General features: G+C 50.3%; 2 protein-coding genes across 2 annotated transcripts in view; one reads left to right on the forward strand and one right to left on the reverse strand.

The window, feature by feature from the left end:
* Positions 1-289: 289 nt before the first annotated feature.
* Positions 290-21,189, reverse strand: STK11IP (serine/threonine kinase 11 interacting protein). Its single transcript, XM_062004907.1, has 24 exons — positions 21,002-21,189; positions 20,705-20,907; positions 18,588-18,662; positions 18,186-18,281; positions 17,191-17,298; positions 16,911-16,982; positions 15,822-15,951; positions 15,541-15,644; positions 14,816-14,905; positions 13,857-13,898; positions 13,179-13,346; positions 12,810-12,891; positions 12,336-12,701; positions 11,981-12,171; positions 9,423-9,533; positions 8,502-8,697; positions 6,540-7,034; positions 4,861-4,976; positions 4,576-4,673; positions 4,205-4,383; positions 3,867-3,951; positions 3,308-3,390; positions 1,570-1,796; positions 290-1,268 (listed from the first exon to the last, which is right to left on the reverse strand). Exons 1-24 carry the CDS (start codon positions 21,054-21,056, stop codon positions 1,128-1,130), a joined length of 3,513 nt encoding a protein of 1,170 aa, XP_061860891.1. The 5' UTR covers positions 21,057-21,189; the 3' UTR covers positions 290-1,127.
* A 294-nt stretch (positions 21,190-21,483) lies between these two features.
* Positions 21,484-25,738, forward strand: part of SLC4A3 (solute carrier family 4 member 3) — a 33,709-nt gene continuing 29,454 nt past the window's right edge. Inside the window, exon 1 of the mRNA XM_062004693.1 lies at positions 21,484-21,523. The gene's annotated coding sequence lies outside the window, so the exon portion shown is untranslated. The remainder of the gene's footprint in view (positions 21,524-25,738) is intronic.

The raw sequence follows: 25,738 nt of genomic DNA on the forward strand, positions 1-25,738 counted from the left end.
TGGGGCTGGAAGGCCACGGGATGCACACCTAAGGGCAGCTGTCCCAGAACTGCACAAAGAATACCTGCTGTCAGTCCAACCCCATTTGGGCTTTGTTCTTTAGCTGCTGCTTGGGAGTCAGGCAGGTGGAGGTTGGTCTATCAGCCCTTTGGCACCCACTCTGAACAGGATGGGTAGAATGGCTTAAACCCTGGGAGATGTTGGGGAACGCTTGAGGCTGCTGCAAAGCTAGGATGTGAGACCTTATAAAGACATTACAGCAGGGCAAGGGGATGAAACGAGGAAAATGTGACAAATCAATAAATATCAGCTTTTATTACAATAGAAAATAGTAAAACTCATGTTAAAATAGACTCTTGCTTTTGGACCTCCCAGAAAAGCCTAATCCTCACTCTTACCTGCCAGTGCCCAACAGGGTCCTGACCCCTGGGTGGTGAGCAACCCATTTCTGTGCCAAGAGCCTCACAGCTCCTCCCTCCCCAGTGACAGACTACAGCAGCAGACTGACTCATGCCCCACCAGGCAGGCAGGTAAGGGCTCTCTGTGGGGTTACCAGTACAACATGCCTGAGCCCCTTGTGCAATCAGGCTCCTGTTTGAAGCAGGCAGCTTTAGGGAAGCTGTGCACAGGACAGAGGGGTAGAAAAAGAAAAAAAAATCAGTAGATAATGGCAGCTGTTGTGGGACAGCTAGGAAGGCAGCAAATACACCTGCTAGAAAGACCACAGCACCCAGCTGCCTCTGGCCTGCTGTTTGCCTAGTACCACTGCATGTCCCAGTGAACGTGCTCTGGCCTGGCTCTCCTCTTCCTTCAGGGACACTCCACATGACCCCAAAGGAGACTAGCAGACACTGCCAAGTTAAAATGCTGTGTAGCTTATGCAGTACTCCAGAGAACACCCTCCACCTCTTCCTTCCGTGGCCAGCCCAGTGCAAGTGAGTGACTGTGCAGTGAGGACCATTGTGTGCTCCCCTCCTCCTCACCAAAACGGGGCCAGGAGCAAGAGTGGAGTAGAAAGCAGAGGCCATAGGCCATCAAGGTGAGATGGGAGCAGGAGCCCCTCGTGCACCGTTGGCGGCCCAGCAGCACTGCTGAGTGCAGGTCCTGCCTGCCCACATTCCAGCAGCTCACTCCAGCCGCTCGTACATAGCCTCCCGCAGCTCGATGGAGAACATCTCCTCCCAGGGCCCACGGATCCACTCCACCAGCTCCCCCAGGAGCTCAGGGCTCTCCGTGCGGATGTGCCAAGTGCTCTCCACCTTCAGCACCTGGGAGGGAGGAGAGAGAGGGAGGCAGATGAGCAGGGCCCGGCCTCCGTGGCCCCATGCCGCTATTGCCCAGTGTGGCCATCAGCCACGTTTCCAAGGGACATCCTCCTCCCTCACTGCTGCCAGCCGTGCAAGTGTCCCTGCGTGACTCCTGGAGGGCAGCAACTCGCTGTGCTCCCTGGTGCAAGGCCTGAAGTCAGGATGGAAGATGACAGTCCCAAGACGCTCTTGGCGGGAGGAGCATCTGAGCACAAGGCAGCCCCTGGCGTCTCGTGTGCCCCATGACCAACCTCCCGCTTACCTCATCATAAAGCATCAGCTTGATGTCGCAAGGACAGAGGCGATAGGTTATGACATTGCTAATGCTGCTGATGGGCTGCTTCTCCTTCAACTGGATGCTGCTCCTGGAAGGCGTTCCTGCCTCGTGGTCTGCATCCAAGGAGGGCTGCACCTGCCACTGGTGATTCTCCTCCAGCAGAAACAGCGTGCTTTGGGTGCTCAGCAGGGTCACAGGGAAAGCAGATGCCCCTAAAAGGATACAAGGGAATAGGAGAGGCTTTGCTGAGAGCCTGAGTCACCACAGAATCAGCTTTGCTTTCCATTCCTCCTCTAGGGAAATCCTTTCCAGCAACAGTAACTGGCCAAACAGTCTTATCCACCTTCCTGACTGAAGCAGGGTAGCAGGGTAGCTAAATGTTTAGCAGAATAACTAAAAGCTTCTCCAGCTTGTACAAGCTCACTGCAGGAGCAAACGTATGAAAGACCACTAGCCTTGTCCAGCCTATATCCTCATGTGAGGCAGAAAAAGATACTTTAAATCCTTTGACCTCTTAAACAACACATTACTACTCCTTAAAATCAGCAGCTCCAGCTAAAAGGCCGTCTTTCTTTGGCCTGAATTTGTCTGGCTGCAGATATCTGATGGTTGGAACAGAAAGCACACGCGTAAGGTTGAACACCAAGCTGGGATGTGTCAGAAGTACGGCAGAAAGCACAGCAGTTTTGAAAAAACTGTCAGGAGAATAAATATCATCCATCTGATTTCTGGGGATGCAAAGGAAAAGCACTAGAACAAGTCAGATGCACAGAAATAGGCAACCGCTAGCAGAACCGGCTGAGGTCACAGGGGATCACAAGCTGCTACAGCAATGTGTTACTTTTCACGGCATATCTCACTCCCGGGACTCAGTAGGAATATCAGAAATGGGATGTTTAATTAGTCCTGTCTACTTGGCAGTGAGGCCTCAGCTGGAACTGTGCTCAGCTTTGGGCACCATACCCCAAAAAAGGAGAAAAGCTGTATAGTAAGAAAGAAGCACTTTAAGTTCTGCCTCCCACAGGCTATTTGTTCATCTTGAGGAGACCAATAAACGTATCTCCCACACATTCCTCCTCCTTCTCGTTCTCTCATACCTCCCCAGTGGTCAGTGGTGAACAAGAGTGCAAGAGCAGTAACAGAGTCAGAACGTGATTAACAGCCAGGTTGTATTTAAAAGTGTCCCAAGCTAGGAAGATGCTGGAATTGCTCACTGAAGACTCAAATCCCAGGTTTAGCACATTTGGCCCTCAGCAAGCCCTGGAATACAACCTGATGGGCTCCAGCAGGCTGCTCCCATCCTACTGTCTCAGGTTCCAGACACCTGCTTCTGTTTTCCCAAGCGTTTCAGCTCCTCACACACACCAGCTGTGTGTATGACCCTTCAGCCTTCCCTCAGCTCAGGGCAACAATCCAGCCCTCAGATAACCGCCAGCTTCTCAGCAACCATTCCAACTTGTCACCAAACCTGGTGCACAAGACCAGCTGCTCCCTAGAGCTTGGGCTTCCATGTAGAAAAGGGCTGGGAGACTCACTGGATGTACAGAAAGAAGCATGCTGCTGGCCTACACATTGTAACACAAGAGGCCTCACCCTTGCTCCTGCCCCATCTCACTGCTGGAGCAATGGCCCGGCTCTTTTCCCAGAGACTGTACACTAGAACCATAAGCATGTAGCAGATAGCACAAGGTGTGGGACACCTGGCCACTGAGATCTCCTGTACCTTGGATCAGGTAGGCCAGCAAGTAGAAGAAACAAGTGTTATCTGCGGCTGCAGAACCTGTGCTCTTGGAGTCCAGCAGAGGCCTGGAGGAGACACAATAGCAAACTGGTCAAGGAAGAACCCTGTTCCCAGTCTACATCTGCTGTAAGCTAGCCACTGCTTACTGTCCTCTCGAGGAAAGGAGGGAACCATCTCTTCCAGGTGTCACAAAATTCTTCTCTCCCCTGTTACTCTGCCTGCTACCTTGCCAGCTAGGAGCCAAATGCTTCTTGCAAGGGAGGAGGCTGCCCTACACCTCCCCCTTTTCCCTGCTTCATCATACACTGTTCAGGCTCCTCCAGGTAAGCTGGAGTTGTCCAGCCTGACTCAGCCCATGGCACCCCTCTGCCTGCTCAACCCTTGAGTCAGCTGCCTTGGACCTGTGACACAGGCCTGGCTGCCACTCCAGGGGTGCCTCCTCCTGTGCTGCCCTCTTCCAGCACTATGCTTCCCAGGCACTGCTGGACAAGCAGATATCCTCTCCTATCCAAAACCCCAACCTCTCAGAGGCTGTTCTTACCATAGCCAATGTTGTGGGTTCATTTCCACTGTGGGGATTTCCTTTACCTTACTCCTTTGCTTAGCAGGCAGCTCTTGCATGAGATCTAAAGAAGTGGAGAAGGTAGACATCTTTCATTGCAAGCCCAAAGCAGTACATAACAGCTCAGGACAGTTCTCTAGCCTACAGAGAGGCACTGGAAGTTATGATGCCAGTGAAGTTCTCCCCCAACTTTTTTCTGAGCTGGCAAGAAGTGAATTTCCAACATATATCCAACTACAGCTCTGGTGGTAGCTTTCCAAGAGCAAATGTTCCAAAACCCTCTCCCTCCCTGGCCCCCCCTACAGCACTCCACTTACATGTCAGGGTCTGCAGGAACTGGTCACAGCAGCTTTGGTTTCGGATCAGCAGATTGTAGGAAGCTTTTGGGTTCTCAAACTCCATTCGCAAGCTCTGGTGGCAGAGCCCCACTTCCAGATGCGAAATATCAGCCAGGTAGTGAGAGTCATTCTTCTTCAGCCAGTCTGCAGGTTGTCCCCTAGTCACAGAGCACAACCCCCAGCTGCAGCAGGCTGCCTCATCTCCTCTCCCGTACCAGATCGCAGCAGTGGGGGTTGTCAGAAGAGCCTTTGCATGTCACCAGACCTCCAGGGTAAGGCTAGCACAGGCTGGCATGACCCAGCACTCAAGAGTCTTGCTTCAGGGTCTTACTTGCCACCATTGTCCTCACCTGATAGCCCCAGTGACTTCCAGCACATACATCTTGAGATCAGATGCAACCAGGATTGAGAGGAACTCTCCTTCCCGGCCAAATTTCACCATGACCACCTAAAGCATAGAGAGGCTGTTAGCACAGTTAGCACAACACACAACCAGTGTTAGCACTGGCCTGCTCCTTGCCAGCCCACCCATGGAAAGGGCCAGACTCACACTTCAGCTCTTCTCACACCTCACAGTCTCTGCATGGTGGCACGGACGGCCAATGAGCTGTAAGAGTGGTGCTGCAGAAGCTCACCTTGAGGAAGCACTGGAACTCCTCAGCATTCTCCTCAAAAACCTCCATATCCAGGTAGAGCTTCAGGCGATGATCCACAGAACGGAAGTCCCTGGTGTTCAGGAGGCCATTTACAGCTGAGGGGAGCAAAGGGTGGGATCAGCACTCATGCTGCCCAAGCACACAAACTGGCACCAGGGTGCACATCTGCTTCCATCAAGTCTCTCCTCAAGACAAAGAGCCAAAGCCAGGGCTTTCCAGGCCACAGGTCTCAGTGTGGAGGCATGAGGAGACTCCATCACCTGCTTCTTCAGATACACAAAGCTTTGGTCCAACCCACCTTCAACTTCTGCTCAGCTGTTCTGTCACAGGAGGACACTGCTTTGCTGCCACATTTGGCAGCAGAGCAATTCTTTAGCACAAAACCAGAACGACATTTCTCCTTTCAGCTGGTGTCAGCTCAGGTCAGCTGTTTAAACTCTGACCTCAGTGTGGTGAGGCCAAAAGGAGCTGCGGAAGATGCCCATAAAACTGCTGCAGAACATCGTTAGGTTTGTCATGCAATCGCGTGACCAGATCATGTTCATAATAGCCACAACACTGCCCAAGAGCACATGCTTCCCAGCTGAAATGCTGCACTAAGCAACTTCTCCTCAGCAGGACCTTTTTCATAGGTTCAATTTTAAATTAGGACCTTGTAATTTGACTCGAAAGAAGAGACTGTTTTGTTTCTCACACTTCAAGTGCCCAGGATTGAATATGTCAATCCTAAGCACCAGTCCTGTACCAACACCTCTTCAGAGCCTCTTTAAAGTCTGGGGGAAGCCTCTATAGATCAATAAGGTGATGGGCTTGCAAATTAGGACTACAATACAGTTGCAGTAGAATCACTTGGTGGGCTGCACCAGAAATAACCTCCACAGCTCCTTTTCAACTCCTGTTGTTCTGTAAAGCACAAGCTGATGCCAAAGCAAAGGCAGTCTGCTACATCAGAATTTAGAAAATCACAGAATGGTCAGGGCTGGAAGGGACCTCTAGAGATCATCCAGTACAACCCCCTGCTAAAGTAGGTTCAGATCAGGTTGCACAGGAACGTGTCCATGTGGGTTTGAAAACCTCCAGAGGAGAGTCCACAGGCTCCCTGCGCAGCCTGTGCCAGGGCTCCCTCACCTGAAGAAGTCCTTTACAAAAAGCATTCATGGACATCCCAGTAACTTCTATCTTGCACAACAGCCCTCACACAGCCAGCACAGTCTCTTCTTTTGTACAGGCTTTCTCATCTGAAGCTCACAAGTACTGCAGGTCCTTAACCAGAGTCACACCAGTCTCACACTGCACTTAAGCCAGTGAATAAAGACAGAAATTGTGCATATTGTTCTTCAAAGGTAATGCTCCAGCTGGCAGCTCACTGGCACCACAGGAACTTAGTCTGTCTGTAACTGAGCAGTGCAGCTCCCAGAACAAGATCCTTAAGCAATGCAGGGATTAGGAGCTGCCTGTTTTCCTTACCATCGGGCAGGATGACTGAACAGAGAGGCAATGAAAAACTTTAGTCACAAGAGCCATGGCCATCGCTGCGCATACTTGATGATCCCCCCCATCCCCAATAAACAGGAGGCAGTGCACCCTACAAGCATCAATGCAAGCCCCACACCAAGCTGTGCACAGCCCTAAACCCTGTACAGCTCCTGCATACTCACAGGGACTGAGATTCCATGTTTCCTCAGGCTCGGAGTTCAGAGAGAGCTGGGAAGGAGTGGGCCCACGAGAAGCACTGTACCGGTAGCTCCCCAGCAAGCTGCCCGCATCGGTGTCTGTGTGGTTGAGGAACAAATACTGGCTCCTCACACCCAGGTCCTCTTTCCCAGAGCCCCCATCGACAGTGTGGGATGGGGCACGGAGAGCGACACCGTGCTCGGCGCTCTGCTCCGGGCTCCTGCTGCTGCGGCTGCTCTCCATGTCCGAGCTCTCCTCCCCACCAATGTAGAACTTGCCACTCTCACTGGCCAGGGCAGGTGCTTCCTCTGGGCCCTCCTGCAGGCTGCCTCCCTCCAGGACAGAGTCTGACAAGTCCTCGCTCGTGCTGTCGGGGCCAGGAGGCACAGGTGTGCTGGAGCACAGCTCTGAAGGCAGGATGACCACATGGTCACTGGAACAACTGGGACAGGCTATGGGCTCATCAGCTGCTGCAGCACCTGTGGAAGAGTTCACTGGGATAAGGAAAAAGCCAGAACAGCTCTTCCCCAACACGCTTTTACTTTCTTTTTTCCCCCTTCCCTCTGCAAACCACAAACTGTCCCTTTCAAACTAGATGATAGGTACAGTCTAACTTGAGCAGCTTGTTGAGCAACATTGCTCAGAACCATATCCTACACACCTCCCCTCACAATCAACGAGAAATCCTGGATCTGTGCCAACATCCACCTGAAACAGCTTTGCTGAGATTTAAAGTGACCAGTGTGTGCTATAGTTGCACCTAAAACTACATCACGGTTTTGGCTCACAATTTCCCCCACTTCATGACCACAAGTGCTCACACAGCCTTCGAAGCCCAAGTTCATGAGCAGTCAATGCAACCTTCCTTAGCCACCTCCATCCCCAGCTTCGTTTATCCTCCAGCCAGCCACACAGAGAGCGTGCTGTGCCTCCTCTCCAACTGTCCTCATCCTTCCTGACTCCAATTCCTGATGCTTCACCCACACCAGAGCAGACTCCCAGAGCTGGATCCCCACTATCCAGGATGAGGGGAGTAAAGTGTCTGGGGTGGAAGAAAGTGCTGCAGTCAGGAGAGCACCTCTGCCCTCACTGCAGTAGTTCTGTCCCAGGATAATTTGTTAAATGAGCAGCGTCTTTTGAGCTAAGGCTGGGCACTCCCCACTCCAAAAGTAAACTGAGCTTTGAAAAACTCAGGAATTGGGAGATGCCTACTCAGCACTTGCTGTGTCTGAGCCAAAAGACCACATCTGGTTTCAGGTACCCAAAGGAAAAATGGGGACAAATGGGAAAGAGTACAAAGGAGATCAGTGACTACATGACTGACAAGCAAATTATCTAGAGAGTTGAAATTAGTCCAGAGGACAGAAGACAGGAGTAGTCACGGGGGGAGAACAATGAAAGAAAAGAATAAATCATTCCCCAAAAGGGAAGCAAGAGTGGGCTGAAGATCACAGACAGAGAGACCTAGGTTAGGATTCTGGTTGTTTTTCTGATGTCTAACAAACTTTTACCTGAAATACTGTCGATTCCCCAGAAACCTCTGTTAGCAAAAGCCCTTTAGAACAAATTAGTCTCTGTGGCAAGACTGACCACATTACAACAGGATGAGAGCCTACATGACCTTTAAAGCCTCTCCCAAACTTCAGGTTTCTGTGGACCATTTGCAGTTTCCAACACTTCTATGTTCTTCCCTGGCCCCAGAACACCCACAATGGGAGTGTTGTTTGCTTAATCTTAAACCAGTGGGGCTTATTCCTGCTAGTGAAGAAGGCAGGCCCTTCCCAGTCCCAGTGGGCCAAGTGAAGGAGAGCCCTCAACAGGTTTTAGTTCCAGTACAGCCAGGGCATCACCCTCTCCTATACACACCACACTCTGCACCACAGCTGCCGTTGTGGCAGTCTGCCTGGGCATTAGCAAGCATCCTTTTTCCAGGTATTACATCCTACCTTGATCTGAGGCAACCAGGGTCTCCAGGATTTTGGCATCTCCAGCCTCTGAAGGATAGGGACCTTGATGCCAGGGAGACAGTGACTGTGAAAACTCCTGCTTGCACTTCAGGCACTGGAGTTTTGTGCATCCCTTTTCCTGGTCCTGATTTCGCCGATTCTCCTCAACAGCTGGGGACAACACTTGAAGGACACACTGGAAGTGGCAGCACAGGGAAAAGAGCACTAGCAGGCAGTTATACTCATCCTGATAAAAGTAGCCCTCTGACATCAGCGACTCATCCCAGCATTTAAGAGTTCAAGGGGCATGGGGCCACCTCCCAGCTGACAGAGTACCACAGCCAGCCTGTGCAAGACTTGCCAAGAGCGTGGAGCTTCACTGAAGAAGACCAAGAGAATCTGTGCCTCCCAACTACATATGGACAGTTTCTTCCAGAACTCTGATCTCAAAGGTCTCACCTATTTGTACCTTCTCTGTAACAATTTGTTTGAATGTATGTAAATGACAGTACCTCAAGAAAAATACTTGGACTTGATACCAGAGTCACTACAGCAGTGGCACAACCAGAGCTTCCATAGTACTGACACTCTCACTGTCAAGAGGCTAAGCACAGGCTGTTGCATCATTAGATGCCCAGGACACATTGTGCAGCACATGCACAACAAACTTTTCTCCCCAAGAGGGAGAAAACTGAAAGGCTCTCTTCTTGAGAGCACCTTTTACACTCCAGGAGCTCCACTGCCCATAGCCATGATCACAGGGCCCTCCACAGGTTGTTTGTGCAGCAGAAGAAATCCTGAGCTTACAAGCCAGACACATACTGCTGATGCACATGTGCTCTGAGGACAGGGACCCTATGCTGGCTGGAAGAATCTAGTGCCTTCGTCCTCCCCAGGCTTCCCCCTCTAGCCTCAGCCTACCTGCAGGCACTGCTCTGGGGAGTCATCAAGCACCACGTATCTGCGCTTCTGCCGGTCCTTGCGAATGTAGCTGAAGTGCAGTATAAGGACGGGGAAAATTCGCTCCAGGTCCTGCAGCAGACAGAAAACACCAGTTCTAGAAAGAGGATGCAGCACCCAGTATACAGACTGTATGTGTTTGCAACTGGTTGAAATAGGGCCACACAAGCACTTCATTTAGTAAGCCTTGAGTAGCTCTCCACAGCTGATAGCACTGAGGAGCCTGGTAAACTGGGCATAAATGAACGAATAAAAATAAAGCTGGTGAGTGCTGAGGACAAGAGTCACGGTTCAAAGCCCAGAACAAAGCATTCCAAATGAAACACCTTTTCACATAGGTATTTTAGAAGAATATCAAGCCATAAACTTTAAGAGGGAAGACAAGAGCAGGAAGTGAAAAAATGAGTCAAAGCTTTTGGGGAAAACAGTATTAGAGAAGCCTGTGAACACGTCCATGTGCACACTGAATGTTAAAATCCTACCATGAGGAGAAAGGGGTTTCCAAACTCCCTTTCTAAAGAACTACAAAAGCAAAATAGGGCTGGCAGTGCATCTAGAGTGGATGGAAAACTGCCCACCAGCTACCATGTAGCTTTCCCCACATCACACTAGGTTCAGCACTGCAATGTCTAAGAAAAAGTACAATCCACAGACAGCCCTGCTAGGCCAGGGTGATAACCCAGTGAGGAATGGATGGGAAGGAGGTGTCCATTTCTTTTAGGCTCCTCTTGAGATATCTCATTCCTGCACACTGGAACAAGTCCAGCCATTGTCTTTTTAATTTCAGCTCTGGAACAGAATTGTTGCTGGCTTCTGCTGCATAACCATAGGTACTCTAAACAATACACATGCTGTTAGATACACATAGAATCCTTTTGGCTGGAAGAGACCTTTAAGATCGAGTCCAGCCTTTGTCCCAGCCCTATCAACCACCAGACCATTTGCCTAAGTGCAACGTCCGCTCGTCTCTTGAATACCTCCAAGGAGAGTGACTCCATCACCTCCCTGGGCAGCCTGTTCCAATGTCTGACAACCCTTTCAGTAAAGAAATTCCTCCTCATTTCCAGCCTGAACCTCCCCTGGCACAACTTGAGGCCACTTCCTCTTGTTCTATTGTTTGTTACTAGGGAGAACAGATTGACCCCCACCTTGCTACAACTTCCTTTCAGGTAGTTGTAGACAGCGAGAAGGTCTCCCCAGAGCCTTCTTTTCTCTAAGCTAAACAGCCCCAGATCCCTCAGTTGTTCCTCAAATGAGATGTGCTCCAAATTCTTTACTAGCTTGGTAGCCCACCTCTGCATCCTCTCCAGCACCTCAATGTCCTTGTAGAGAAGGGCGCAAAACTAGACACAGTATTCAACGTTCGGCCTCACCAAAGCTGAGTACAGGTAAATGGTCACCTCCCTACTCCTGCTGACATTACTCCTGATCCAGGTCAGGATGCCATTGGCCTTCTTGGCCACCTGGGCACATGCTGGCTCATGTTCACTCACTGTCAGTCAACAGACCCAGGTCCTTCTCTGCCTGGCAGCTTTCCAGCCACTCCTCCCCAAACCTGTAGTGCTGCTGGGGGTTGCTGTGGCCCAAGTGCAGGACCTGGCACTCAGTCTTATTGAAACTCATGGCATTGGCCTTGGCCCATCCATCCAGCCTATCTAGATCTCTGTGTAATGCTTCCCTAACCTCAAGCAGATCAGCACTTCCACCCAGCTTGGTGTCATGTGCAAAATTACTAAGGATGCACTCCATCCCCTCATCCAGATCATTAATAAAGATGTTAAGCAGGAGTGACCCCAGTACTGAGCCCCGGGAGACACCACTTGTGACTGGCTGCCAGCTCTATTGACAACAACTCTTTGGACTAAAAGAAGGTTGGATGTTGCACTTAGGGAAATGGTCTAGTAGTTGATAGGATGAGGACAAAGGCTGGACTCGATTTTAAAGGTCTTTTCCAGGTGAAACAATTCTATGATTCTGTGACTCGACCATCTAACCAGTTTTTCACCCAGGAAAGTGTATGGCCATTCAAGCCAAGAACAGCCAATTCATTCTCTAAGAGAATGCTGTGGGAAACGGTGTCAAATGCCTCGCTAAAGTCAAGGCTGACAACAACCTCAGCCTTTCCTTAATCCAACAAGAGGGTCATCCTGTCATAGAAGGAGATCAGGTTTGTTAAACAGGACCTGCCCTTCATAAACCCGGCTGACTGGGCCTGATCACCTGGTTGTCCTGCCTATGCTGCATAATAGAATTTAGGATGATTTGCTCCATCAGCTTCTCGGGCACTGAAGTCAAACTGACAGGCCTGTCATTTCTTGGATCTTCCTTCCATCCCTTCTTACATACGGGTGTTATATTGGCTGACTTCCAATCCATTGACTGGAAGAGATGGTCAATCAATCAGCCTTTGCAGGAACTTGGAAAAGACCTGTAGGGGTACTCTGACAGAAGCCTAAATCCAGAATGCTGGCCCACACAGGCAGTAAGATGCCAAAAGTTTGCACAGATGCACAACTCACCATCATCTTCCACTTCATCTCAGAGGTCTCTACCTTCTGCAGGCACTTCAGCTCCAGCTTGTGGAGGACTCTGGCAGCCTTGAGTTCCACCTCAACCACATGCTTAGCTGTGACTCGCAGGAAGATCCAGTCTGCCTCTGGGTCACCTTCACCTTCTATTTGGCTCACCAGCACTGGCTGGCAAAGGTCCACTGCCAAACAAGACACACAACAGGACTTCAGGTCTGCTTGGCACAAGTCTTTAGAATTCCCACTATACTGGACAGCATGATAGAGCTTCAGGGATATCACATTTGATCCACCTATTCTACTGTCACCCAAGGCCTCAAGCACAACAGTGAAAGAACCTGTTTACCTTCTGGTTTCTCTTCTTCTTCTTCTTCTCCCAGCATTAGCTCATCTGCCTCCTCTTCTCTCTCTTCTCCTTCCACAGGCTTATCCAGCTGTACTTCAGGTTCTTTTTCCTTCTCAGAAGCATCCAAAGAATGAGAGGGTTCTTTGGGGGATACCTGGGGTTTTCCTTGCTCTGGGTCAGAGCTCTCACTCTGCAAGTCCACTGCAGCAGGGCTGCTTGTGATCTCATCTGCTGAACGGCTACGGCAGATGACAGCTACTTGGTCCTGCTCCTCCAGGTGTTTCTTGTACTGCAGCCAGTCAACACCAAAGCGATCCCTGAAGCTGTCCAAGCGCTTCATCTTTTTCTGATGTTGTAGAACCAAGCCTGCAGAGACAAAACTTGGAGAGTATGAAAATAGTCACCATGACAGAGCACTCCTCTCATTGCGGGCAGTTCAGCTGCTGTGTTACTGAGGGAGAAGAGAAGCCTCACCAGCAGAGAGAGACAAGGCCTGGGGCTCATGTTCTGTGTCACTGGGCTCTGAAATGCTCGCTCTGCGCACCTTGACTTTGCCCTGGAACAAAAAGGATAAGAATACTTGGGAGGCATCAGAACAACTAAAGCAGCATCTGGTGAGAGCCTCTACCAAGCTGAAGGGTTCATGCAGAAGCACACCATGAGACATCTGTCACAGCATATCAAGACTGACATTAAACCCAGACCCTACACACAGCAGTGTAGAGGATCACTACCACACAGCCAGGTCAAAACTCCATCTCACTGGATGACACTTTCACATCAAGGCAGTCCCTTCACCCAACATGCCAGCTACATGGTTAAGAAACTCTTTCAGGCCCTGACCTTGCTCTTCTTCCGAGGGAGCCTCACAGCCACATTCTCAGCTGGGGACTGGCTGTCGCTGAAGTCTGCAGCACAGGAACTGTCCAGACCGCTGCGGTCCAGCATGGTCTTCTCTGAGGTAGATGTGTGGATGGACTGTGACACACTTTGCACAAGTCTTGGGAGGTGCTAAAGCCAAAAAGAAGATAATGGTGCCTGCTGAGTGCCAAGGGGAGACAAGGTAACCAAGCCAAAAATCAGGCTGACAGTTTCCCTGCCCCTCACCTCAAATTTTCACCATCTCAGCTGAAATAGTGACAACAGATGACTGGACTGACTGACTGACTGGATTGTTTATCATGATCACTTTGATTTAATCTCTGCCCTTCTTAAAAACAGCAGATGGAAAACTAATAACTCTTGGTTTTGCTGACGTGTAATTCAAGTGTTAAGTACCAGATAGTACCTGAGGAGGAAACAAACATGGCTCCAGGTTCTGCAAGGCTATATAGGGCAGAATAAGCTGCACTGGCCAGTCCCAAAAATTACTAGGAATCAGCACAGACTGAGCCAAAACGAACTATTGTCAAAGAGTCAAGGCAGCCCATACAGATTTAACAGGACACATGACAATGCAAAAACATGTCAGAGTTCCCACTCTGAAGGCCAGTAAAATCAGCTTACAGCAACTGTACTTACCATTAGGTCTGAGGAAGAGAGTGGCTCCCCGTCCAAGAGGAACTGTAATCAGAGACCCATTTGCAGTCAGATTCCAATTGGCTGGCACAAACTCAGGACAACATCTGCTGACTCCTATTCCCCTTCAGGCCACCTTTGGGTTGGGATTCCTGGCACAAAACTGCAAAGACTACCAGAAACAACCCTGTTCCTGCCTATCCTTCACTCCTTTAGTTGTAGCTACCTGACCTAATAGCACATAAGGCCAGAAGGGACCATTGTGGTTTTTCCGTGTACAGACTTTATGACTCCCAGAAACATATCCATGACAGTTCACAGGAGAGACACAATAGATTATTCTGCAACAACACACAAATTGTTTTGAGAGATACCTACTTTCACCTCAAAGCTTGTACCCTACTTTTAGCCTGAGTCTGCCTAGCTTCCAGTAACCTGAGTTCAGTGAAAGTTTGTTGTGAAGATGTGGTCTGAAGACACTGAATCCAGCTATTTGCCACTAATCTGAAGGGCAGACCAGCTCTGGAACACCTCTGACCCTTAGCAAGCAAGTTTACTTTGCTAAGCTGCCAGAACATTGTCTTTGCTAGCTTCTTTATTTAAAATCAGATTACCAAGAACTGACGTAAGCACCAAAGTGCAAGGGAAGCAGTGATGACAGCTAGCTGAGAGCAGAGTGATGGGGCAGAAAGAAAAAGGTGGCCTCGGCTGCCAAAGGAGTGTCTAATTAGGCATGGTGGGCCAAAATGCTCAGTTCCCTCTTTGCAAAGTCCAGCTGCATAGTCACATTTAAGGATAAAGTACTCTACCTGGAAAAAAACACCCACCACAAAACAGCCACCCCTGTTACGCCACTGGAGTGAACGTTCAGGTTTATAAAATTACTTTCCCTCATTTTCTCTGTTTGTCAGAATACCCAGGCCTCCAACAGCAGGGCCAGAAAGCACGTGGCTAATACTCACATTGCAGGAGGCTGCCCTGGGTGACAGATGTACAAGCGTTGCAGGTCGGTGGTTTTGATGGAACCATAATGGGTTTCCCTCTAAATGTAGCTGGGTGAGAGATATAGAGAAATTGTTATTAGAAGCAATATCCTATATCCTGACCTAATTTGCCTGCAGGCTCCAGGCTTTCTCTCTGTCTCAGGAAATTTCCCTGCAGCAGAATAGTGATCAAGTCAGGAGAGGACTAAGCTGTTAAAATGCTTCCTGAAATTTGTTCAGCAAATAGAGAAGGAAATGAAAGTATTTCCTACTCTTGCCCTGAAATCCTTAAGAGATTTTTCAGTACCAATTCTGAGAAGTGCTGGGAGAACAGTCCTTTGCAGGCTAACTTCCTTCTCAAGCACTATAGTGACTACAGTTACCCTCCTTCAGACACTTCTCTGAACACATAAATCCACAACAGGATTAGGGAAGGATCTTTACTGAACCTGAGGGCGTTAAAATTGGAGAAAGAGAGAAAGGAGGTGGAGATGAAAATATAGAAAAAGGTTAGCTTGAGCAGGGGTCACCGAAAATGAAGGCTGAAATATAGCTGTCTCTCTAAAGCTCTCCCATCAGCCTTTTACATTAAAATGAAATGCCCAAGAGTTGAATTGATCCTTCAAAACTTCTTCTTACCACACAGTCTCCACTTTGCACCCCCTGACATCTCTAATCTCCAATCCATCAGGCTTTGTGCTTACTTTTTTTACATAGTGCAGAGTGGACAATGGTGCCAACTGGGCATGTTCCAGCAGTAGGTTATAGGCTACATCCAGGTGCTGCAGATTCACCAGCTGTTCAACCCCTGCAAACAAAGCAAGAAGCCATCGGCACGCTAGAAGATATAACTTAGGAACTTCCCACCTACCTCTCTCCCCCAAAATTGAGCCCTAGTAAAAACAGCTGTGTCCAAGACTTCAATTTCTGTTCCTGCTCGAGGAAGAGCCTCAAACTCAGAAATGCTCCTCCCTTGTGGGCTCACCATTAATGCTGTCAAGCTCATTGTTGCGCAGGATCAGAGTCACCAGCTTGGATCGGCTGAAGATACCAAGGTTTGGCACCTTGGACAGGAAGTTATAGGCCAGATTGAGGTACTCTAGTTCTGTAAGGGTCTGTTCAGAGAGAAGAGCAGCACAGGATCAATTGAGACCTTAGCTCAAAGCCTAACCCTGAACTCAAGACAGGGCACCAGTCCATACCATTTCTTCCATCCCACCAAGCTCAACCAACAGACAAGTTTCTTAAGACTATTTCTGCAGTGGGACTTTGATGTTTGCACTTGGAGTGTTTTGCCTAGGGGTGCTCAGCATGATCTAACTGCTTTGCAACATTTGCTAGGAACAGCTTCCTCCCTCCTTATCAACTTAAATGGAGCACAGGAAGGACTGGAGTCACTGCCTCAGCAAAGGGACAGAACTAGCAAAAGAAGCCCTTTTTTACCTTTACAAGGCTGATGGTGAACGAGACATTGTGAGTCTCACCAACTTAGTGAAAAGCTGTTTCATAGCTTCCCTTAAAAGAAGGGGATCCAGCCCATCAGCGCACGCATTTCACTGCCATTCCACTGACAGATGATTTCCTTTCTAAAGTCATCCAGAGAAGGTTTTCAGTGAGCGAGAGGGAACGCTACTGGCAGTCTGAACAACTCAAACAGCTAGTCTCTATAGCCCCATGCCTGGCTACAGAATTCCCAGCTGCTGCACACACTAAGTCAAGTCTTGGCCACAACCAGGCAAGCAGAGTGCATGCGACTGCACGTATAGTGCACGCTGCATGTATCGTTGCATTTATCGCCTGGCCACACTGGTGCTGAGTGATACACACAGCTAACTCTCCTGTCTGAGGGTGGATGAGGAACACTGCCTTCTCTGCCTCAGTGGCACAGCAGCTGCACATTCAGGACAACAGTTTCAAGGCTGTAAGCACTAGCTCTAAATCACATACCTCCTGGGCCACATCTCCAATTTCTTCTGTTATATTTCATCTGGCAGGCACACGGTCAATGATTACAGCACTTTGGCAGTGTCCTCTCCACATAAGGAAAATCTGGTGCTCAGCCTGAGATACTCACCGTTAAATAGTGCTCACAATCCTGGATCTTGTTATGACTCAAATCCAAGACTCTCAGAGCATTCAGTAATTGCTGAAGGACAAAAAGACACTAGATCAGATCCAACAAACGTCTCCACTGCAGCATGAAAACTCCGTCCTGCTGGCAGAGGCCAGGAAAATTAACACTGCCCACTCCCTCCCACCCAGACTTAGCAGCATCAGAAAAAGGAGTGCCCAGTTCCTGGCCATATTCATCTCCTCTCTTCCCCTCAGTCACACAGAAGGAATGGCCCACTCACCAGTGAGTCATCCAAGGCAGTGATGGAATTATAGCTGAAGTTCACAGTCTGCAATTCCAACCACGGGAGAGCAGAGCTCAGATCTCCACCACATGCTGAAATTATTTCCTAGGAAGAAGTAAGGAGCCATTCCTCAATGAGTACAAACTGTTCGTTACAGCAGATAAGCACAGGATGTTTCTAGAACAAGGCTCGTGTATTGTGCCTTTCAGACTCTGCTTTGCCCAGAGTGGCAATAACTTTTATGTCACTAATTCAAGTATCTGGAGGTGGTGGGAATTCCACAGCTAGGTATGTAGAAGGAAAGAGAGATGCTTTTGCTTCCTACACTCAAGTGGCAATAGCTAACTCAACGTGTTACAATTCGGAGGCTCTGAACACTAAGCAGGAAGATTCAAATGTTTTTCAGATGTCCATTAAACCAGAAGTAAGATACATGTGCCTAGCCAAACAGCTTGGGCTCTGGCAGACAAAATAAGTGCTCAAGGCACACCCTACCTGCAGCCCCTGTTCCCCAGCGGAGAGCTTCTTCCATGCCACAGGCAGAAGTCCAGAGACCCATGGCTAGCACAGCCCACACTACTAGGTTACTGGCAGCTGGAGCTTGCCTTTGTGTCTCAGAAACCTGCTGGGTACCAGTACAGATAAGACACTGGGACACGGCAATCTCTCTGACAACCGGCTATAATTTAAGGCTGCTGAGGTACAGTGAAATAACAATCAGTTGCATGCCTTTGAATGTGGAAACAGCCAGAGACAGGCCTTGCCAATGCAAATACTGGCCAGAGATAGAACTCTCAAGCAGCTAAAAAGGAGATGGCAGAGCACACGTGTATCCAACCAGGGAATACTTCAACACCATTTGAGTCAAGAGGTAGAACAGGAAAGGGAGAAATATGGGATTGATTACATGGTTAATCCTGTCTCCTGCCTCTTCCCTAGGATCAAGACAGTCCTTCTGGGATTCTCCCTGTGAGTTGCACAGAGACACTCACCTCCAGAGTACTGATACATTTGCAGCAGGTGAGAGATTCCAGCTGTGAATAGACAAATCGCAGTCCCCGGAGGCAGTGTGGAGGGACAGACCTCAACTGCAGCAGTAATGAGAAAGCAAGGACAAAATATATCAAAATATTACAGTGTAAGAGCAGCTGACATCCCAGGCCCACCTCTGCATGGGATCTCCCATTTCCCTGCTGCAGCCTCCCGCCCTCACATTCCAGCCTTTGCTCATACCCAAGCTTCCAAGCAAGCATTGCAGGAGTTTAGACTCAGCCTTCTAGAGAAGTTGCAAATGCCTGCCCAGTTTTGAGGAGTAAAGGCATTCTGCACCACAAAACTAAGTCAAGAAAAGCCAAACAGTACGACTTAAAGCCACTTCTGCCCCCTACACTTACTTCCAGATGCCGGAGAGACTTGAAAGGGAAAATCTTCACAGCAGATTGCAAAACACAGTTTGGAACATGAATGAGCTAGAGAAATCAGAAAAGAAGTCTCATGTCAAGCTCCATGTGTGCCACAGTATCTCCCTCCTGATGCACCAACTGCAGCACCTTGAACAGGCCCCTGCTCCAGCTCAGGTGCTCAGTAACTGCTATCAGCACTGCCTCCTGGCCCCCCAGTTCAATAGATGTCAAAGAAAAAAAGCACGTTAGCTAGCATAAGACCATGGTCTGACAAACAATAAAGCTGTTTTCCTTCTCCCCTGCTCACGTGGCTTCACCACTTTCAGAACTGCAGGGAGGTCTGACAGCTGGATTCTTCAGCCACCACTAACAAATCTACTAAATAAAGACAACTCTAACTGCTGGAGCTACGTTTATCAAGCAACTGAGCTGAACGAGTACACTGGGGGGAAGTGTGGATGTGCATGTCACTAGAGAAGGCCAAATAAGGCAAATCACAAGCAGATACAACAGAGCTGGTCTCCAGGACACTGTTAGCATTAGACTGAAATACCTGCAAACCTCCTCCTTGCATAGGCTGTGCTCACGTACCACAAAACAGCTTACGGCAATCCAGCTTCTTATGCTTTCTATGGACAGTGTATAAACAGTATTTCAGACAAAGTGAGTAATGAAGTACTTCATGCTTTCACCGCAGACACCAGAGTACAACTAGAGAGATCATCTCTGTCAGCTACCACCACGTTCACACAGAATTGACTCATTAGGTGCAGAACAGACACCCCAAGGCCTCGTCACCACTGCTGCTTCCCCAGTTACAGCCAAGCTGTGGCTGTACGATGAATCACTGCCCACTGCTTGCCAGCACTAATGCCGCAGGAGAAGCCTGCACTGGCAAGCTCTGATGGTCAGTTTTAGCAAAGTTTATCCTAAATGCCATTCTTGCTCTGTGTCCTGACCATTTCTCCTCTCTCTACTGTCTTAAGGATCAGATCAGGCTGATATAAATTATTGGTTTCTCCAGGCAAATCAGTTAATGCACCACAATTGGTAGCCTCCCCTTCTTCCAGGCTTGTTAAAGAACCTATTTTTTCGGTTAACACAAGTACTCACCACAACATCCACCTGACTGCAGCAATCCTCCCTGCCTCTTCCTGCCAGAGGGCCTGTGTTTCTCCACAGTCTCCAGGCTCTGCTCCAACCTCCACACTCAGAACACTGCTACAAAACTCTCCCAACAATACTCAGACAACAACCTCTCCGATCCATCTCATAAAAAAAACAGTTTTAAAGACATTGTAGACTGTAACGCTCAGCCACAACACTTCGCTCAGCCACAACACTTCGGGAGCACCACTGTGGAGCCCTAGAACAACTGATAATTCCCCTTCTCCTTTCAGGCCCATTTCCTTTACTACCCTCCTAGCAGTGCCCCAGGGCCAAGTACAATCATGTGCAGCCTGATAACACGGCGCCATCTTTCAAAAAGCCCTGTGAAGAATCCTTAACTTTTAACTTTGTTACAGCCTTCTTGAAATTAACGAGGACATGTCCATAGCGTTACCCCATGCTGTGAAACACATCAACCAGAACCACTGTCCAGGCAGGAGCATGTAAAACACAGAAATAAGCAGCAGAAGAGTAGGGGGTATATGCAATATCTAACCGATCTGCTCAAATGCCCTGTCTCTGCACGCTACCTTGTGCGGATCAATCCTCACTCAGGGAGCACTCAGTTGTGCTCAGCTGCCAGATACTGCCTGAATTGCTCAAGTATTACAGGAAATAATAATTTTCCCAACAATGTCAACACCTTCCCAAGGTCAGGACATAATTAACCCCTGCTGCCCCAGTTTTTAACTCTGGAAAACTTTCTGCTGAGTTGCATGGCTGATCATGGTTGAAGCAGCTACATGTTGCGATGCTGAAATGTGACTCTGTGCAAGAGACCTGTGAGAGCAATCTGACCCACACAGCACAGATGTAAGATGGGGTCCAGAGGCACCAAAGGAGATCACTATGAAGAAGGCAGCTGTGCCTGCCTGCTGCACAGGCCGGCCCCGAGGTACTCCTGGCCCCTCACATCCCCAGTCACGGTATGCACGGACCTTCAGAGAGTGAGTCTTCTGCAGGACGTCGAAGAGAAACTGTGCCTGGAGGATGACGGCGGTCTCGGCAGGGTGCGAAGGAAGGGCCACGAAGCCTCGGTTCTGGTTGCGGGAGCCCAGGTGCTGCTCGAAGACCTGCGTGAGGTGCTGCAGGGTGGGGGTGAGCAGCGTCAGCGTGCTGGAGCCGTCCAGGACCAGGTCCCCTGCAGAGATGGACAGGGCGGGCCGGGCCGTGAGCGCTGCTGACCCCACACCGGGGCCTTCCCTACGGCCCGGCCCGGCGGGACGGCCACTCACCCATGTCCTGCAGCAGCCGCGCCAGACCGCGCACCAGCGTCTCCGCCGCCGCCATCTCCGGAGGGAGAAGGGGAGGCCGAGGCGGCAGAGGGCCCGGTGACCGTGGCCCGGCCCGGCCCCGCTGGTCCCGCGCGGCCGGCGGCCCCTCGCACTTCCGCGTTACCACAGAGACGCGCCCTTCCGCCGCACCAGCGAGGCGGCCGCCGCGCCTAGAGCGCCGCCGCTTACATCCGGTTGCCATGGAGCCCGCCCCAGCGTCCCCCTCCCGCCCGGCGGGGCCCGCGCCCCCCGCCCCGCCGCCGCCGCCGCCGCCGCCGCCGCCCCGCGCCGCCGGGGGAGCGCCCCGCGCCGCCGCCCCGCAGCCCCACCGGTAAGCGGAGGCGGCCCCGGCAGGGCCGGCGGGAGGCCGGGACCGCAGCGCCGCCCGCCGCCGGCGCGGCGCGGCACGTGTCGGGCGGAGCGCGGTGGCGGGGCCGGGGCGCGGCGCGGCGGCGGGCGGCTCTCCTTCTCTGGCGGTGCGAGGTACGGGCCGGTCTGGGGCCGGGCGGGGGCGGGTCCCGGTCCCGGCGCTTGTCCCTCCGCTGCCCCGGCTGCAGCGGGCCACGGCCCCCTCCCGCGGGTACGCGTGGCGGGCGCTGTCGCCCCGCAGAGCCCGGGCGGCCCGCCTGGCCGCCCTCCCGCGGCCCCGGGCGCGGGGTGCACAGGGCGCTCCGGTGTTGCGCGGTGTTGGTGGCTGCGCGGTGCATGGCAGGGCACGGCGCGCTGCAGGGCGCTGCGCGGTGCATGGTACGGTGCATGGCAGTGGCATGGTGCAGGGCGGTGCATGGCATGGGGCATGGCACAGCGCGCAGCACGGTCCCGGGCACGGCGCAGCGCTGCACGGGTTGCAGGGCACGGTGCGGTACGTGCTGCCGTGCATCCCCAGCGCCCGCCGACGTCCCGTCGCTCCGCTGCTGTACGTGTGTCTGTCAGAGCTGTCCGTCTGTCCAGTGGAGAGGTGTCTCCTTGTCACTGTCTGGTGCTGGTACTTCGTTCTGGAGTGGTTTTTGTTCCCGTGTGTTTGCGTGTGTGTCTGTCAGCCGTGCGGCTGCGTCCCGTCTGTCCGTCTCCTGGGGGGAAGAATCAGGGAGTGTAGCAGGTGCTTCGGAAGTGAATGGCTGTGGTGGTTTGTCAGGCTACTTCAGTACGGTATAGGATTCATTGAAATATTTAAGCCTTATAAACCACTCCTGTATTCTTAGTTTCAGCGTAGCCACGTGAGAGAGAGATCCACAGGTTAAACCCTTCATGCCTGAAAACTTTGTGTGTTTACTGTCTTATGTGCTGCCTTTTCCTTCTGGCGTGCGTGTCCCCATTCCTCTGCTGTGGCAAGGGTAAAGCAGGGACTGCACAGCCTGCTCCTGTTTCATTCATCTTTGAGGCAGTCACTGTCACAGCAGCATCCAAATGCTTTGTTGTATAAGGCAGCACCTCTCCTGCTCCTCTCTTCCATGGGCAGGCTCATCAGTATGTCCTCCCAGGAAAATCTTCCCAGGTCTCTAATCCTTCCTCTTTTTGAGCTCTTCCCATCTGTGTCTGTCAGCCAGAGTCTCTTCTCCTCCTCTATCCCCAAACGAGCTTTGCCCTGTTGGCTTTATCCCTATCTTAACATCCACTCCTTGTCTAGACACTCCACGGCTAAATTGTTCCCAGCCCAATGGCCAGGGGATTAGGGAAGAGCTGAGGAGATGTGTGTGGGGCCTGATGGCTGTGTCCATGCAGCCCCTTGCCCGTGGAGCTGGGGCAGCAGGCTGTGGCCCTCCCAGCTCATCTTTATTGCAAAGGGGCAGAATGAACTGCTTGCCTCTGCCCCTTGAAGATGCACCAAATGCCTTTTTCTCAGCAAAATGAGAAAGTTCCTGCACTGGTACTGTGAAGCAGCCTTTGAGGGTTGTGGAAAGCGCCACTGGAGTCCCTGTTAGCAACATGTGGGAGATCGCAGCAGCATGCCTGCTCGCCTTCCTTCAGCGTTCCTTTAGCCTGGGTGGTTGATACAAGGTACAGGGATTTAGGTGAGCCAGTTCTGTTTACTGAGGCACTTGTGGAGAGAACAGGGAGGCGTGAGCGTGCAGGGGTCGGCAGGCTGTGGATTTTTCTGGCCTCTGTGAAATCTGGCCTGCTGGCATGACGCTTCTATTACTGAAAATTACTTCTAGCGGGAATGCTGAATCACGTACTCCCGACAACCAGGAGACACAGTAGGATGAAGGTATCATTCACTGAGTTTTCTTTACTGTTTTTTTTTCCTCCTTTTCCTTTTTTTGTCTTGTGTTCTTATGGCAGCCCAGGCAGTGATGCTAGTAGGCTGGACACTTCAGCACAGTGCTCATGAGCAGAATTCTCCCTGCTATTTATGTTAAGTTTTCCTTTTAAATTTTAAACCATTTCTAACTCTATTTGTGCAGGGCCAGCTGAAAAAAAAAATATCTTTAGTCGTGTTTTACACCCTTGAGATCTTTCCAGACTGCTGGCTTGTCCCCTCCCCATCTTAGTCATCCCATATTGCGCTAGACAAATTTAGCTCCTAACCTTTCCTTATAAATCAATCCCTCTGGCCTACTGGCAATTTTTTGTGGCTCTCCTCTGAACTCTGCCTGTTGTGGGTAATAGAAAAGCCAGGCCACATCCGACTAGCTGTCCATCCAGCCTTTCTCCCAGAGGCTGCACAGAGTAAGGGGCAAGTGGCCTCTAGTGGCCAGTCATCAATTAATGCACCAAAAGAGAGCATCAGTGCTCTCAGGCCACCGGCTTTCGCTTCTCAAGAAGTCCAGTCCCATCCCGGCCCCTCTCTGCTGGGGAAGCAGCAGAGCCCTCAGGCAGCTGTGCCCACAGGCACATTGGCTCTGGATGCCCAGATGTGGTATCCTGCTTGTACCGGGGGATGAGAGGGGGGATTGACAGAAACCCATGGGCAGCTTGTGGTCCCTTTGAAATGTCAAAGTGAGCCTCAAGGGCTCTCTGCTGCCAGTACAACTGTCTCACTTTTAGCTGTTCATCAGCATCATTACTGACATGTTTTCAGCATATTTCAGAATGCGCTTCTTTGGTGGGTAAAGAAAGACTTCAGTGCTGGATTTTTCTCTCCCTTTCAACTTCACTTTAGGCAGTCAGGCTGTAAACGCAGCATTAACATCTTGCAGAGCTGGAACCAGCAGAGTTTGTTGCATCCAGCAGTTCTGGCTGTGGATTTCCTCCCATTGGGTGCACGAATGCCCCTACGAACTTCTGCCTAGCTCCAGACAAACCTGAGCTTGACCTGAAACAAAGCTCATTGTTTCACAATATTGCTGATAGTCTGCAATTTCCTTTGGAGGCCCCACAAGGCACGAGTGGCACAGAGGTGGAGCTGAGCAGCAGTGGGGTTTTTTTGTTAGATTACTTTTACCATTTTGCTGGTATTTAGGGATTCTAAAAGCTGCCGTCCAAAGCCCTGTCATCATTTTGTTCCCTGAAATAGCAGAGCTAGCAACATGTTCTTGCAAGCAGTCTGTAGCTGTGGATGTTATGTTCCTTACAAATACCCAATCTTTTCTTTAAGAGTTATGATGCTGTGGCTCTGCAGGACTGCTGAGCCAGGTTCCCCCACCATCTCTTCCCACTGGAATAAAATGTTCCCTGTCTTCAGTTTCAAATGTGGTGCTGTTTGCTTCCATGGAGTCATACTCTCCACTTGAGTTAAATGCAAAAGGAAATAAAAGCCATGTATTACCCTTTTCTCTGTTTTGTGTCCTGCTAAAAAGCAGCTCACTCTTTGCTCAGTCTTTGATAGCCAGACCTTTCTCCTTTTTCCTGCTCTCTCTCTCAGAACCGTTTTGTTCCATCTTTCTTGGAAAACAGTGTGTGAAGCTGAAGATTAGAGCTTAAGATTTACATAGTGCATTGGGTATTTTCTTTCTTCTCTGTCCTGTTCCTTATGGCCTGGACTCTGCATTTGCTTTTTAGGCATCTGCCTTGACAGCATATTTCTCTTGAGCTGTTCAGGTCTCATTGAGGGATTCAATTCCTGAAGAGTCCAAGGAGGTGTGTTTGAGGGATTTCTTCCATTAAGTTTTGCCTTGTTCCTGATAATTAGGAGGATGGACCAAAGGGCCATCCTTCATCAGTGGTCAGATTAGCTCCTCAAAAACTTGCCTTACAGGTGGCCCTGGGATATTTGGTTTGAATAAGCTCTTTAGGTAGGCAGAGTAAGCAGAGACTGTAGTAGCATGTTCTGCAGATCTTCAAAGATAGGAGAGGGATGATGAAGTGGCCTTAGTGGTATCACCTTTAGACTATCTGTTTTAGTGTTTCAGTAGCCTGTCTTGAACAGTGGCCCATAATGGGTACCTCAGATAAGACAGTAAGAAACCCCTCAGCACATCACCAGGATATAACCTGTAATGCCTCTTCCAAAGCTTTCATGTCTGGAGAACAGCTTGTTCTGAAAGATGGGTTTGACTTCTCTTAATTTTCTTTGTCATAAATATGACAACTTGTTACCCAGAGAGATGGCCAAGCTATCCTCTGACTTTGCAGTTCTTTCCTCCTCGATGACATCACTGAAAAAATCGTTTTCTACTGCCAGTTTGGAATGAATCTGTATTCTACCCTTGTAGTTTTAACCAATGTCCCTTTTCTTGTGCTGTGAGATGAGAACACTTTACTTATCCCTATGTCCAAAACACTGTGCATGTATTTACGTCTTCTCCCCTTCTCTGC

The sequence above is a fragment of the Colius striatus genome, chromosome 11, assembly GCF_028858725.1.
Source record: "Colius striatus isolate bColStr4 chromosome 11, bColStr4.1.hap1, whole genome shotgun sequence".
In the NCBI taxonomy this organism is placed as follows: Eukaryota; Metazoa; Chordata; class Aves; order Coliiformes; family Coliidae; genus Colius; species Colius striatus.

What these genes read in the sequence shown, in the direction of transcription:
- STK11IP (XM_062004907.1), bottom strand. Translation starts at nt 21,056, where the DNA reads ATGGCGGCGGCGGAGACGCTGGTGCGCGGTCTGGCGCGGCTGCTGCAG. An exon ending in AGAAGACTCACTCTCTGAAG is followed by an intron (nt 18,663 to 20,704) that starts GTCCGTGCATAC and finishes TGATTTCTCTAG; the next exon opens with CTCATTCATGTTCCAAACTG. An exon ending in GTTCCTGCAGACCCTGACAT is followed by an intron (nt 3,952 to 4,204) that starts GTAAGTGGAGTG and finishes CCACTTCTTTAG; the next exon opens with ATCTCATGCAAGAGCTGCCT.